This window comes from Pararge aegeria, chromosome 10, assembly GCF_905163445.1.
Source record: "Pararge aegeria chromosome 10, ilParAegt1.1, whole genome shotgun sequence".
NCBI lineage: Eukaryota > Metazoa > Arthropoda > Insecta > Lepidoptera > Nymphalidae > Pararge > Pararge aegeria.
Window position 1 is genome coordinate 5,524,760 of NC_053189.1, and position 14,174 is coordinate 5,538,933.

At 33.6% G+C, this 14,174-nt stretch overlaps 1 protein-coding gene across 2 annotated transcripts; it reads right to left on the bottom strand.

Annotated features, from left to right (window-relative positions):
* Nucleotides 1–1,813: 1,813 nt before the first annotated feature.
* On the bottom strand, nt 1,814–10,870 carry LOC120626831 (anosmin-1-like). Of its 2 annotated transcripts, none has more exons than XM_039894596.1 (10): nt 10,732–10,870; nt 9,962–10,127; nt 7,139–7,325; nt 6,364–6,562; nt 4,652–4,836; nt 4,224–4,366; nt 3,810–3,951; nt 3,192–3,336; nt 2,313–2,391; nt 1,814–2,034 (listed from the first exon to the last, which is right to left on the bottom strand). In XM_039894596.1, the coding sequence occupies exons 2-10, from the start codon at nt 10,109–10,111 to the stop codon at nt 1,867–1,869; spliced, it is 1,398 nt and encodes a 465-aa protein (XP_039750530.1). In that variant the 5' UTR covers nt 10,112–10,127; nt 10,732–10,870; the 3' UTR covers nt 1,814–1,866. The 2 variants fall into 2 exon arrangements, with proteins under 2 accessions (XP_039750530.1, XP_039750531.1); XM_039894597.1 differs by having other exon boundaries at nt 9,962–10,166.
* Between the last annotated feature and the right edge of the window lie 3,304 nt (nt 10,871–14,174).

A 14,174-nucleotide genomic window follows, 5' to 3' on the forward strand; every position in this document is an offset into this window, starting at 1 on the left:
CCAACATGACACATGCGCAGATAAAGCACCATAATATAAAAGAGGAATAAAGACGAAACCTATCGTGGGATGCTGCCTAACTCTAAGTTAGTCGTATTTTGTAAGTAGGTAAGTACCATCCCTACGTACTTATAAATCAAGCTAGTAGCGACAGGCATGGATGCGTCTATGAGTGCTATGCATACCGTATAGGAATACCGTAAGTATTTTTATTTTTGTGTTTTAGTTTTTCCAATTTTTAATGCCTAATACTTACTATATATTTGAATTGATCATATATATATATTTATATTCCACGGTTTTACACACATCGCCATTTAGCCTCACAAAAAGCGTAGCTTGTGTAATGGGTAAATACTAAGATTACTGATTAATATTTTTAAGAATAATTCAAAAATTCAAAATTCAAAAAAAATTAAATGAACAATATAAATAAATACTTATAACATACGGATAAACACTCAGACGCAGAAAAATATTCATTTTCATCACACAAACATTTTCCAGTTGTGGGAATGTAACCCACGGCCTGCCCGCTGCAGGCTTCAGGGTCGCTGCCGTCTGCGCCAGTCGGCCGTCAAATTCCGTCAATTACATTTATGCTAATCCTACTACCTATTTAAGTCGAAAAAAAATACTGATTTTAGTGGAGGATTGAATGAAGAAGAAATAATATTTACAACGTGTAAAGTATTACTTCACTGGCTTTAGAGGTACATAATGTACTGTCTCTGAGACTTGTCTGTGAAACCGAAAATCTAATCGTTTTTGAGTAAGTAAACCACTGCCGAAGTTTTTACTAAAATAAATCAGATACAGCCCTAACATCTATTAGGGTACCTACGCGTTGTGTAGCGTGTACTTTGCGTGTGTTTTTTTTTCTTCAATAGGGTGGTCATAAGTAAACAATGTTTTGAATTCGAATTTATGGAAAAATAAATATGTTTCTTTTTATTTAATATTTTTAGAGGGTGATGGACCTTATGAAATATACTTAAGCATCCTTCAATATATTTTGTATATTTCGTAATTCAGTTACACGTTGTATATTAAACTAGACTATGAATCCTGGCGACGAGGGAGATGAGGGTGTGAACATAAAGAGGAATGCTTCCAAAAACTGACTTTTAAGAAGGAGAGTCTTAAGACTATTTTGTAGAAATACTCAGGCAATAGGTTCCTGAACGACAAAACTGTGGTAAAAGGTATATTTTTCCACCAAATGAAGGCATAAAAACAGATGACGTGCCTGGTAATGTATGTATGTAGGTATGACAAATTTCCATCTCATCATGTCCGCTACCATCTTGGAGTGCTTCCATCATTCTCACCAACAAGCGACTGAGCAATTAATTGTACTACGTAAATTGAGAATTTCTTGGGTATTAAAACTCAACTTAAGCCTATTAAGTTAAATAATATTATGCTGGTAGTTACTGAGTAAAAAAATTGGAGTTTGGACTAAAACTCATCTTATATTGCTTATAACTAGTTTATTTCTCTTTTTTGCGCATTATAATCTTCAATAATATTTTTATATTAATTTCAATAAGGAATGAGTTAGTGATCGATATAGTTTTTATTTTCATCTATGCAAAAATGTAATGAAGTTATAGAAGTATAGCAATACGTAGTTAGGATAATAGGCAGGTATAAAAAAAACAGTGTATAATCTAATAGGTAGGTATTTATTTTAGTCCGATAAAAAATTATCAAAGTTCTTATTGATACGTAAACAATATTTTTAAATAATATTTTACATAAAAACAGTCTATTTTCAGTATTACAACTAATAATAATTAAATAATTAAAAACTATTTTTCAATTTTGTGTTTTTATTTTTGTTTTTGTGCCGGCCGCAGCGGTTTATGTTTTGCAGGTGATGGTTGCATTTTTCACTTTCTTCTTAAAATAATCGCAGCCAGGCACACTTAAAATTAATTCTGAATCGGGATTATTTTTATTTGTGGATTTATTGATATTAATGGTGTAGTTGCACTTGTAGTCCAACTCGTAGATTTCAAATGAGTTTTGCTGAAAAAAGAGAGTTTTGCTGATAATTTATTAACGATAGATGTTAATAATTACCATCAATAGGCCCATTTTTTAGAAACAATTTTTTTTTATTGGATCATTAAACTGGTAACAATCAATGACGTTACCACGAGAATAACATAAATAAAGAGATAGACAGGAGATTGAAACTATCTAGAAATGATCATATCACAGCATGCTTTATTAAAATAATCTAAAAGCTAATATCTAAATAAAAATTAAAAATAAAGTTTAATAGTTAGTATATCTTAACGAACCTCGGTAGTTGCTGACAGTTCTTTTAACTCCTTGACTGGATCTTGGCATGTCAGAGTCTTCCAATGCACGTAGTATGTGCTGAAAAAACACACAGTTATCTACTGAAACTATTTAATAATAAAGTGCAGTATCAGTGGCGTATCGATAGGGTGGCAACTAGGGCAAAACGCTACGTTCTTCTAGCTGCGGACCTTAGGGTGAGCTGAGCTCAAGCACTTTTGGCTTTGAGTAAGTTCAGTCCGTTTTTTTGGAGTTGTGGAAAAGTATATGTAGGCCTCTAAAGGGGGGATAACCCTAACTAAAACCACTATAGCATGCGCCTATTGTTGATGAGAGTTTTTATCCATCTAGCCTTAGTGTGAGTTGTTTACCTTCGCTACAGCTCACGGTTACTTTAGCTAGAGCATCGAGGTTTCCTAATATCACATAACTTGAACATCGAAGTAAAATGGATCGTAGGTATTAGAGCCTACAATTACTCCTGTCCTGTCCTGTCAGATTTTGGACAGAACGTTAGTAAAACAAAAATCAGAAGCACAGGATTTGCCATTACGAGCAAAAAGATTTTACTAGTCTCGTGGTATCAAAATAGTATGACGTCATCTTAAAATGAATTTAAAAAATTAGTTTCTGTTATATCTAAACAAATCTTAAAATAAATTGTATAAAGACAGCTTGCGTAGGAAACGGACCTGGGATCCTTTTTTCGTTAACAAAGCTCTAGCGCCTTCAGTCCGCCGCGGTTAGAAGAAGCTAGGATACTTTTTAACCTAAAAAAAGAAATGGTTCCCGTGGGATTTTTTAATTTCAGCATCAATCAGGACATGGGTCGTGGCGTCTACAAAACTCAAATACCCGTACTCGTAAAACACACTTACTTCTTACGCTGTCCTTTAGGGTGCACCGGATTCCATGATATTTTTGCTTCAATCTTGTGATCTAACCAAGTGAGTTTGTTCAACTTTAAGCCTCTAATTAGTTTATCTTGATTGTCTTCTTTTCGCCTTCTAAGTGCCTCCGGTTCTTGGGGAGAAACATATATATAACTTATAAGTATATAGGTAGGTTCCTTTTTTCTAACTTATCCAATGATGAAGAGATTTTTCATTATTTTATTTTTGAACTGCACAGGTGTATTTTAGAAAAAAGAAAAAAAAACAAAAGTGTTAAAATGAATGAAAATAAATTTAGTTTTTTTAATTGTGGTGTTATTCTTTTCTGGTATTTGAAAAACATGCGTTTCAATAAAAAGTAATGAATTTATTAAGTCAGTATTATAATTTTTTTACAGAGAAAAAAAGGGAAATGTTTTTATGTCATTAAATTTTGTTAAACAGAGAAAACATTATCCTGAAGAAATCGCGTGCCTTCCTTGTTATTTTTTTAATGCAAGAATTGAATCATTTTTACTTAAGTCTGTATACGCTAATAGGCGAAATACACGTAACTGTAATGCGAAGGAAAATTATAATTAGGAATTAATTACAATGTTTTACCTTCTGTCCCGCTAGTTGTATTGAAGAAAATAGCCGCCTTTTCACTTCGCAATTTTCCAATACCGAATAAACTAATTGTTTGGACTTGCAAGAAATACATCGAATTAGGTTGTAGGTCGCTAATGTCAACGAAAGTTTGCTCCTGAAATTTTTAAATTTTTTAAATTTTTTTTACTGATTTTAAGACGCTTGAACACGAAATTCTTAAATATAATTAGCGTAGATTCATCCGCACTCAAGAGGAAAAGAAATTTAAACTTTAACTAAGTTTTAAGCCTGTTCAATGAACAGTGTTTTCAGCCCTGTGATTTCAATAACGTTTATAAAAATAAGACTTATTATTATAATTATGATTCCAAATGAAATCGTACAATAAACTCATTTATCAGATAGAGAAAATAATCTTCATGATACCTTCGGAACAGTTTGATGATTGACAAGCACAGAATCTAGTTCTCCGCCGAGTCCACGAACGCGTCTGCTCCAGAAAACTTTATATCTCATCACAGGTAAATCAGATCGTGGTTCCTTCCATTCGAGTCGAATTGTCACTGTACCTGTAAAAATCAAGAAGTGTTACTAGTTGACACACTTAACTATAATCTAGTTTATCCACAAAATCAGGTTGAAGTGTGACAATTAATATTTATTTTCCTTCTCACGCCATAAATTGTCTGGATTTATGGTTCATAATATTTACATAAGTTAATTTTATGCTTAGAATATTTTCTTATTTACAGAAAATATTTTAGTCGGTTCCTACTACGACTCATGATTGAGAATTCTATTCCATACCAAGGGTTGTCTTCCAATTTAAAATTGTAAATGTTAATTGGAATTACCATTATCTGAACGCACTGGCTGCACTTTCAATTTCTTCGGGGGCGGTGGTGGCCTAGGTCCTTTACGAGGTGTGAAAGGAGGACTTGGAGCTGAATATCCTCTAGTGCCAGCTGAGCTAACTGCAGCTACTCGGAAACGGTACCATCGACCCGGCTTCAATAGATTTTTCAGGGACACCTTTGTTCTGGAAATAGTGCAATATGTATCTTAAGCGGAAGAAAACGAAACGCTCGTAGTGTGAAACTATCGTCGAATGTTTTAACCGTTACATCTTTAACTTCTCACCTTAACTTTAAATTTTAAGGAAGTAGTTCCTTAAAATTAAATATTTTATTATTCCCTGCTTCTTACTTGTTTTTACGATGTAACATTTCGATTGAAATACTCTGGAAATTGTACTTGAGTATTGCATAATTTGGATATAAACGAAAGCTGAATATATAAAAGTATATATATCCCATTCCTATTCTCGAACAAAGGATCCATCCATTAGATAACATCACAAAGAACATTATAAAATTCTATAGAGAACAAAATAAGCTTGTGTCTTCAACCGATCTCGTTTCTTGGAAAACCCTCGATCAGTATGGTACGTTTAACCTTTAGCAAACAATGATATTTATCGGATCTGGTTTTCGGCTTTGCCATACACAAGCTGCTTGAACAAAGAAGTTGTTAAATATAGAATTCTCATGAAAAAAAGCTGCGATCATTTTGATTGACACTATATCAAAACGAATCCAGATAATGGGGAGCAAAAAATACAAACTACGCTTGATATTCTTTATACCAGGAACAAAAACGATTGAAATACAATGATCCGTGATGCAACATGCATCATCATTGCGGTTAACGCACGCGATACGGAAAAGAGTATAGAAAGCAAAATTACTTTTAACGTACTACTTGTATATGATGTCCGCGTTTTATTCACGTATAGAACCCTCTTAAGAACTTAAAAAAAAAGAAAACGAAATTATGACATTTGCTACACATACATAAGTTTTCAATATTAAGTATAAATAAAGATAGCTATAAGCACATGCAACAAGTAAGCTTTATAATTATAAATAAAACCTAAAATTAATAAAAACAAAATTAGCCAATGAATTTACTAAACACCCTAATCCGGGTTCGATCGAGTCAAGTGCCTGCGCCTGAGCTATCATCACATGTTTTCTGTTGTGGCTTTATGGGTGTTATTTATGTCTTTACTCTATTTGACCTTCATACAGATAAAATTCCGCCAATCAACAGTGCATAGTTTTGATTATTCAGACAGAACGTGTTGAATCGATAATTTGATTCGAGGTTCAAAAAACTCATTGGCCTGCCATTTAGCCATAAGGTACAGACTTCATTAATGTAAATATAAATATAAGACTTCAGAACGATAAACTACGTAATATTTACTATTTTCAAAACTGACTCCAAACAAAGATTGGGCTAAAATTTTTGATAGAAATAAAAAAAATGCAGAAAAGAAGTTGAAGTTGGAGATACCGCAAAATTATTTGCATTGGCTATAAAATGTGTGACCATAATGACGCACCAAATGACGCATGTGTGCTTTATAAAAAGAAAACAAAACCCATCAAATGTTAGCTGATAAGCAAACTCTTCAAGATATGTACCTACTTTAACATTATTCCGAACTTAAAATCATGTGCGAATGGTATATTAGATTTAATAATATTCACATAATACTTACTTATTGGTTCTCATAATAAGATTCCAATCACCAAGTCGAGATTCCTCGTATTTGGGTCCTAGGTGATGCTGTTCTTCTAGCAAATAAAGAACTCGGCCTGGTACAGCTCTAGCGGAGTCTCCTACACCATCTGACCATTTGATCTGAACTGCGCGTCGTCTCTCTTTAGGTTCTTCCATTGCTGGCAAAGCTGGGAGACCTTTCAAAAAAGGATATTTTAATTATTCTTTTATCGAAGTATACGTGTTTTAGATCGGGTAAATTAAAGAGACTGTCGATGTTTCACGATAAAAAAATCACCCTTCAAGTATTCAGTTAAATTAAGTTAGTTAAGTAACTACTTAATTTACAACAAACATACCCTTCTAGCTGGACAGACGACATCAAACGAGTAGAAGGGAGCAACTGGGCGGTTGAATTTGGAACTCCCTACGAAAGACCTTTGTAGCAGAGGACGTCAATTTGTTAAGATGAAGATGAATGAAACTATAGTTGTCATAGAAAATATTAAAATAGTTTGATAATTAAATGGTGGCTATTTTTCCCTGAGGACCGATTGCTATACAATATAAAGGTTAGATAGCTTACTTATTTGATCCTAAGTTATCTAGTATCTTGTCAGTCAAACTAAAAAACACAGTTCAACTAAAAAAAGTAAAGCTCTTTGCGATTCTCAGTTAAACAGATTGAGGAAGAAGCATAATGATTTTGTGGTAACTCCAGGCTGCGTCTATCACTCTTGCTTACTAGATACAAAAAAAAATTAGGTAGGTACCTGGTAAATCCAACAGATCCACAGGCTCGTTGCAAACAGAGCTGCATCCGTGTTTACAACACCGTTGCGTACCATCGCATTGAGAGTCCTGATTACAGGCTTCCACACAGGCAGCCATCCATCGTGGGTTTTCTTCGGAAGGACAAGTACCTGGCTTGTGTTCTTCCGAGCGACATGCGGAGCGACACTGTAAGTGACTGGTACTGTTTAAGTGATCGTTATAGTCTTATTTATATCATTATTTGCGTATAACTACGCGGTGTAGCGTCAGAGGGTAACATTTCCGAAAACAAAGGAAATGGCGCATGAAAAAAGAATATAGTCAACCCCGTCTTTCAAAGTATAAAGTACGTACAAACTGTGTAACATTTATTCAATCGTACGAAACTCTCATATTAAGATTTTGATCCCCTTTCGAGATTCGATGCAAACCAGGAGATTTTCCCTAAAACGAAGAATCTCTAAATCGAACTCATGATAACTCTGGTAGTAATCGTACAGACTTCTAGATTCGAGATATTTGAGTAGATGTGCTACTCAGGACTTTTTGAGAGAAAATAAGTACAATTTCCAATCTTGACTAGTTAGCTTGTTGGTAATCAATAATAAATCTTATATAATTTCGGAGTACCGCTGCGTTCAAAGCTGTTGATCCGACAAAAGAGGCACAGAAAGGTTGCCTTTGCTTGGTTGGTTATTTTGCATTATTTGAAGTCATTTGAAAATAAATGTCTCTAAATTAAAACCAATGAACCTGTTACAATTGGCAGGTTTTGCTATACATGACTGTAATAGTTAACAATCAACAGTGTTTGAATTATCACTTCATTACTGTATGAGAAAAACCTCATACCTATGCAAACAGTTGGATATCTATTGAGGTGAGACGTATTTAACATTGCATTGGCAAAACCTGTAACCTCATAATGAAAGTTAAAGCAAGATATAAACAATAGGTTGGTTTTGTAACTTAGAAATAGGGTTTTATTTATCTCGACAATGATCAAGGTTTTCTGTTTTGTTTAGGTAAATATCTGTATATATTTTTGCGTTGAGTCTCTCTAGTTGGAATTAAAATGTTCAAGTATTAGATGCTTGTCTAGTCCATAGCAATGTTCATACATACGAGTGAATTTGATTGTTATTTATTGTAATGCGAAAATTCTTAAGGCTTAAATATTAAGTGACTGTCCTATGTACGGTTGTTCAACTTGCATGGGCGGAATGCAAATACTAAACGTTGACTTTTATATAGCTGATATGATTATTTGAACAATTGCAGACTTTTGTTAAACTATGGCCTGCCAATCTGTCTGTAGGTTCAACCGAGCTGATCTTCTATTTTGACAGCATTTTCACTGGCGCGTAGAGCTTTCTACATGGAAGGATATGGATACCATTTTTTTTGGAACCCACCATATGAGGCATTTGTGACCCAAACACTACTAAAAAAAATAAAGAGAAGGGGGGAGCTCATAAATTTTTATTTCCTTTAATTATAAAACAAGACACCCACTTAGTTATGTCACTTTAGATTTATATCTAAATTAAAAATGAATAAGATTTGTTAGAGCCACTTTGGAAAAAAACAATAGAAAGCATTTAAGAAGAAAGCTGAGGAGCGGGAGCCTCCCATTCAAACTCAGACAGGTTCATTAAAAGAACATAATTAGCGAACTCGCATTTTAAAACATAATGGCTCCTTTGAAGTTCTACGTGACTCAACTACGAAACTACCCCTCACAACTTTGACTCCTATTGCTAAAAACATAAAGGTGAAATTAAAACAGCTCTTCACCTTCATTAGAAGTTTGTGAGTCTGCTCTGGAGCATACTTTACGTGATGTGTTACTGAGATCACCTCTTATACTTTTTTATTATGTTATTATAATTGAAAATAAAAAAGTTAGTCAGCAAGATCGAAATACCTAAACAAAAATGCGATTTCTTCTGTGTTTAATTATAAACTTACATTTCATATTTGAACTATGATATTTTTTACATTATCGAAAAGAGCATACTAAAGGTTGGTTATCTTATCTTTCTAATGCGATTTGTTTAAGAGTCGTAAATTCTTAACTACAATTTTTTATTTTACCAAAGAGTCCGACACAAGCGCGACCATAAGAACAGTGGACAAATTTGTGCTTTACAATCAATCAAGATAAGTTCCATTTTACTCTGACGTTCAAGCTTTTCGATACTCGAAAACGATTCTACGAATGCAAGCGTATCAATCTCGTACTAAGAGTAACGGTACTGTACTTTCAAGTCGATGATGAGTTTCGTGTCCGTGTATACTGTTTCATTTCGCATTTATTTATCAAATGAAGCGTCTGTTTTAATAAATTAAATATCACCAAGTAAGTTAGTGTATTTGCGTGTTCTCGGCTAGTCCATGTTCAATGGACGCTTGCACACTGATAATGTTGATGTTGTAGACATCCTTTGCGAAGAATGGAGCATTTTGTCTTCGTTACATACAGTAACGGAGCAAGGGATCGACATGTTTTTCTGCGTGACGATAGTTAAAATGAAAAAAAAACCTAGGTAGAGGAGACACGGGCAGACGCAAGTCGAAAATATAAAAAAAAGAAAATAAATAGTATCCATAATAGAAACACTCTTTAAATTATTGTTGAAATCGACGTTGATTTGCATAATCGAACATAAAAACAAAAACTATTTTCTTACCTTAATTTAAAGTTATCAATAGATATCGGATGCGACTCTTTTATTAAAAACTATTTAGAAAACAAAATAACTTGAGCTCCTTGTGTAGTGCAAACCCAATAAGTTGCTATTCGTTGAATAAAAAAATACCTGAGATTTGGTTTCCTTGCTCGCATCGATACAGATCAAATCACATCTTGTCTTCGACAAAGGATCTGTTTGCAATCTGGTATACCTTCTTGTCTTCGCCCATGCATCTGGCACCGATGCCACAACGACCAGTAGAAATATTAATTGCATTTTGTTAATTATTTTCCTTAAAATATATCTTCTATTAATTTGTTAGTTGTAACATCTATAAAATGCAACTTTAATGAAAGGTAATAAAGTTTGGGTAATGGCCAATAAATTCCGACTTCACATAATCTATCTAGATTTAATAGCGGATTTTAATAACGGACAATCAATATATTGCAGGTGGTCTTGAACTTTTATCGGATAAGGGTACTTAAATGAAACTTAAAGTTCGTTTCTCGCATTTCTCGGAACTCGAAACTGCATTGTCCCGTGAATTTTAAAGAAACTTTTGGTCTTAAGTGAACTTATGATTTACTTTTTAGATTTTAAAGAATCCATCAAGTTATAGTTGTATATATATTATGTAATATTTCTAATCTGAATAATGAATGATTGAATGATTCGTAGAGTTTATTATAAGTTAATCTGCTGCTGCAGATGTTTATATTTATGTTAAAATATTTAAGTATCCTAAGTCCTGAATAGATGCAATCATAATAAAAATAGGTACTTAATTCAATAACAACCCACTTATACCAAGAGTTAAAGACCACCCTCACGGTATCCTATAGAGAACTCCTAAATTGATTTCGATTAACTGATAATCGCGTCGTAAGAATCACCTCCTTCAGTCCACAATTATTGGTGGTCCGAAAATTTCGAAATCAATATACACAGAATATCATCTCGATCTCCAAATGTCATTGAACCAACGTTTGATCGGAGGAATAAAAGAGCGGACGCGCGTTCACGGGGTTTGAAAAGCGCGGTACGACTGACTTGCGCGTACGCATGTCATGACGAGCTGTTTCGTGTCCCTACTTCATTAATACTCATCGCCGATGCTTTCCTGTACACTGTACAGCTATGACGGAAGGTTGGTTCTACCGAGCCGGTTTCCTAATTAAAAAAATGTACGACGCTTTCCTGCTGCTTGGTGTCAATGTATTTAGGTTTCGATTGCAGTAATTAGTGATTGCGATATGTTGAGAAAAGTTTTCAGGTGAGAAAGAAAGCTGATAAGAACAGTTTTTGTAACATGTTCATTTGTCTTATCTCTATGATTGATAACTTGGTTATTTTTTAATGTTAATACTGGTTCTCGTAATCTTGAATCTGCACCCACGGTAATAATTTAGGTTTTTTAGTTAAAAACGGTTATATTAAAAACAACCAAGTTTGTGAAATATGTAACCACAGCCAGATGATATCACGAACCTCTGATTTGATATCTAGTTCATATAATTAATTCTAAAATTTCTCATCAGTGCTTATAAAGGGGTTGATAGAAATTTAAAGAATGTGTTTTAAGCATATTTTCTTATGTATTATGTAATCAGCGGTTAAGTGATAATACAATTTCAATTCATTATTATTAAAAGTGTGGTATCTACAAACGTAATGATTTGTAGCTTGTGTACAAAGATTCGAAACCGGGTTTAGTCTACCAAGTATTAAAGTTGAACTATTTACTCCACCATACTAACTCGAAGTTTTGGTATAAATTAATAACCCACATAAAAACTAAACGCAGGTTTTAAAAATTAGTATTAACACACGCAAATCAATATTATTTATTATCATTTTATCAGCCTTTTCTATCACAGGTCTGACACGTGAGAGATTCAAATCTACGGAATCCACAGAAGCACTAATTAAGCTCTCGAAGGGCATCCGGCGATGTTGCGTTGCCAGAGCAATCAAACGGTCGTTGATTCCCTGCGCTTTGTGAGATACATCTTCCCAGTTTTGATTCTTTTTAGTTACGACCAACACATTAAATGTAGGAATCCAGAAAGTATTGGATGTAATTTGTATTTACTTATGGTTGTAACAAAATAATTACTTAGGTACTTATTTGCTGTACCCGCGTTTATCGTAATATGTAGCCCTCATCATCATCAGCAGCATCATATCAATCAAACCATTATTTGTCCAATATAGAGCACGGATCTCCTCCCAAAATAAGAAGGTTTTAGACCGTAGCCCACCACGCTGGCCCAGTGCAGATTGGGTGCTTTTCACACGCATTTGAGACCATAATGGAGAACTCTCAGGCGTGCAGGCTTCCTCACGCTGTTTTACCTCGCCGTAATATGTAATAAAACGCAATAGCATGTTGTGCGTAAACGATGCATAACTCTTTACTTATAAAAGCTTAGTTAATGCGTTAAATTTTATTTCATGTCGTAACTTTGGCAGGCAATTAAAATGGTATTTTATTTAGGGAATATATTATTCCGGAAATTCATTTGAACTGAACAAATCTTTTGCTTTAATAAATAAAAACAATAACATCTCATTTTCCCTCGCCTGCCAAAGCTACATTAAAAAAAACGTACCAAAGTTAACTCTCGTCTTTATTTAGATAATCATTTCAGCGATGAAGTTTTAGAGCACCGCTATAATATCTCGTATTTCTCTCAGAAAAGCTAATGAGACAGATCGCTTCGTAAAGATTCGTTGAAATCTTACGAAAAGTTTTAATTGTTTTGTGTTATTTTAGAAATAGGTGTAATTAATCTTGCTTTTTGAAAGCTTGATTGGAAAAGTTTGTTTATGAATTGACGTTGTAATAAGCGCGTTAGAAACTGATTTTTGGATGACCGTTGATTTCTTTAGTTTAATTAGTGAGATAACATTTTTCTTATAATACTCAATAAATGTATTATATAAATGCAAGAGGCGAGTGGCAATATCAAGATCAGATATGAATAAGTCACAAAATAAATTATTGATTTAAAACATACATAAGTCCATCAGACACGGCTTGTTAGAACACTGGTATTCCCCAAATTTCTCTACCTCTCTGAAAAGGACAACCTGCTAGAGAGTGATGAGAAAAGATCGCTCTGCCAAAAATGTGGTGCCGGCGAGGGTGACCTGGAACATGTTTTAGACGAAAAAATTAAAAATAAAGGTTGCAATTGAAACACCACAGAAAGCACCGGAAAGGCAACCTTCAGGGAGGAATAGAATAGAATAGAATATCATTATTTGCGAAATACACGTTTTAAAGCTGTTACCTACATTTAAAAAAAATATAGATTACAGTATATTGCCATACATGGCGTGCAATATCTAAGCAACATGCTAATAATATAACTGATAATGAAACAATAATTGAATAGTAAAATTTAAATCATGAATCTCAAATGTAAAAAATGTCATTTTGTTGTAAAAAATCATTAACAGTATAAAATTTACCTTGTAACCATTTTTTGAGTTTAGGAATAGATTGAATCATTGGAAGTAATTAGGTGACGGATTATCAAACGACTAACAAAAATCAATGACTACCATGACCAAACTGTCAAGACAAGCAGAATTAGATATTAAGAGAAATGTACTTTTGATAGATAACCTGTCTTTTGGATTGTATTGTATAAGTAACATTGATAAATTCTATTTAGATAGATAATCTCAGTGAGAATTTGTCATTAATAATATTTACTTGTATTACAATGAGTACAAAAAATACCAATCATGTCAAATATTATCATGAATCCATTACTGGAGTAATGGATTTAAGCAAATATTTTATACGACGATCTTCAGAATTTATTACCTATAAATCATTTTTTATCACATTTATTAATGTAAGTCACAGCAAAGCACTTAATAGTATGTGACTCACTTACTTGAATTGATTACCTTGACCGTTAGCAGAAAAAATGTTTTTTTTTTTTCAAATTCAATTATGAATTCAAACACAAATATTATATGTGGTACCTGGATGATGACGATACCTCTTGTTTGTTCTTTCATAGGGGTGTCTTAATAATTCAAAAAAAACTCGCTTTATTTTATCTCGTTATAAATAGTCTATAACAGTCCACTGCTGGTTTAAAGGCCTCTCTCAACGGGAGACTATTATAATCACGCTGGGCAGACGGGTTTAGTGATCGCAGTAGAGTTATAGTAGCAGCACAGAAGACGCTGCTGTCCGATATCAGTTATAATCCCTTAGTCGCGTCGTACGAACCCGTGGGAAGAGGAGGTGACGACAACAGTATTATGATCTGCTTTCATCGTAGGTATTCAATTCCTCATACTGTGAATGAAA

Coding starts and splice junctions, on each gene's coding strand:
- LOC120626831 (XM_039894596.1), bottom strand. CDS start 10,111: ATGCAATTAATATTTCTACTGGTCGTTGTGGCATCGGTGCCAGATGCA. Junction 4,837..6,363: donor CTTATTATGAGAACCAATAA/GTAAGTATTATG, acceptor CACTATTTCCAG/AACAAAGGTGTCCCTGAAAA. Junction 4,367..4,651: donor GCCAGTGCGTTCAGATAATG/GTAATTCCAATT, acceptor TGATTTTTACAG/GTACAGTGACAATTCGACTC.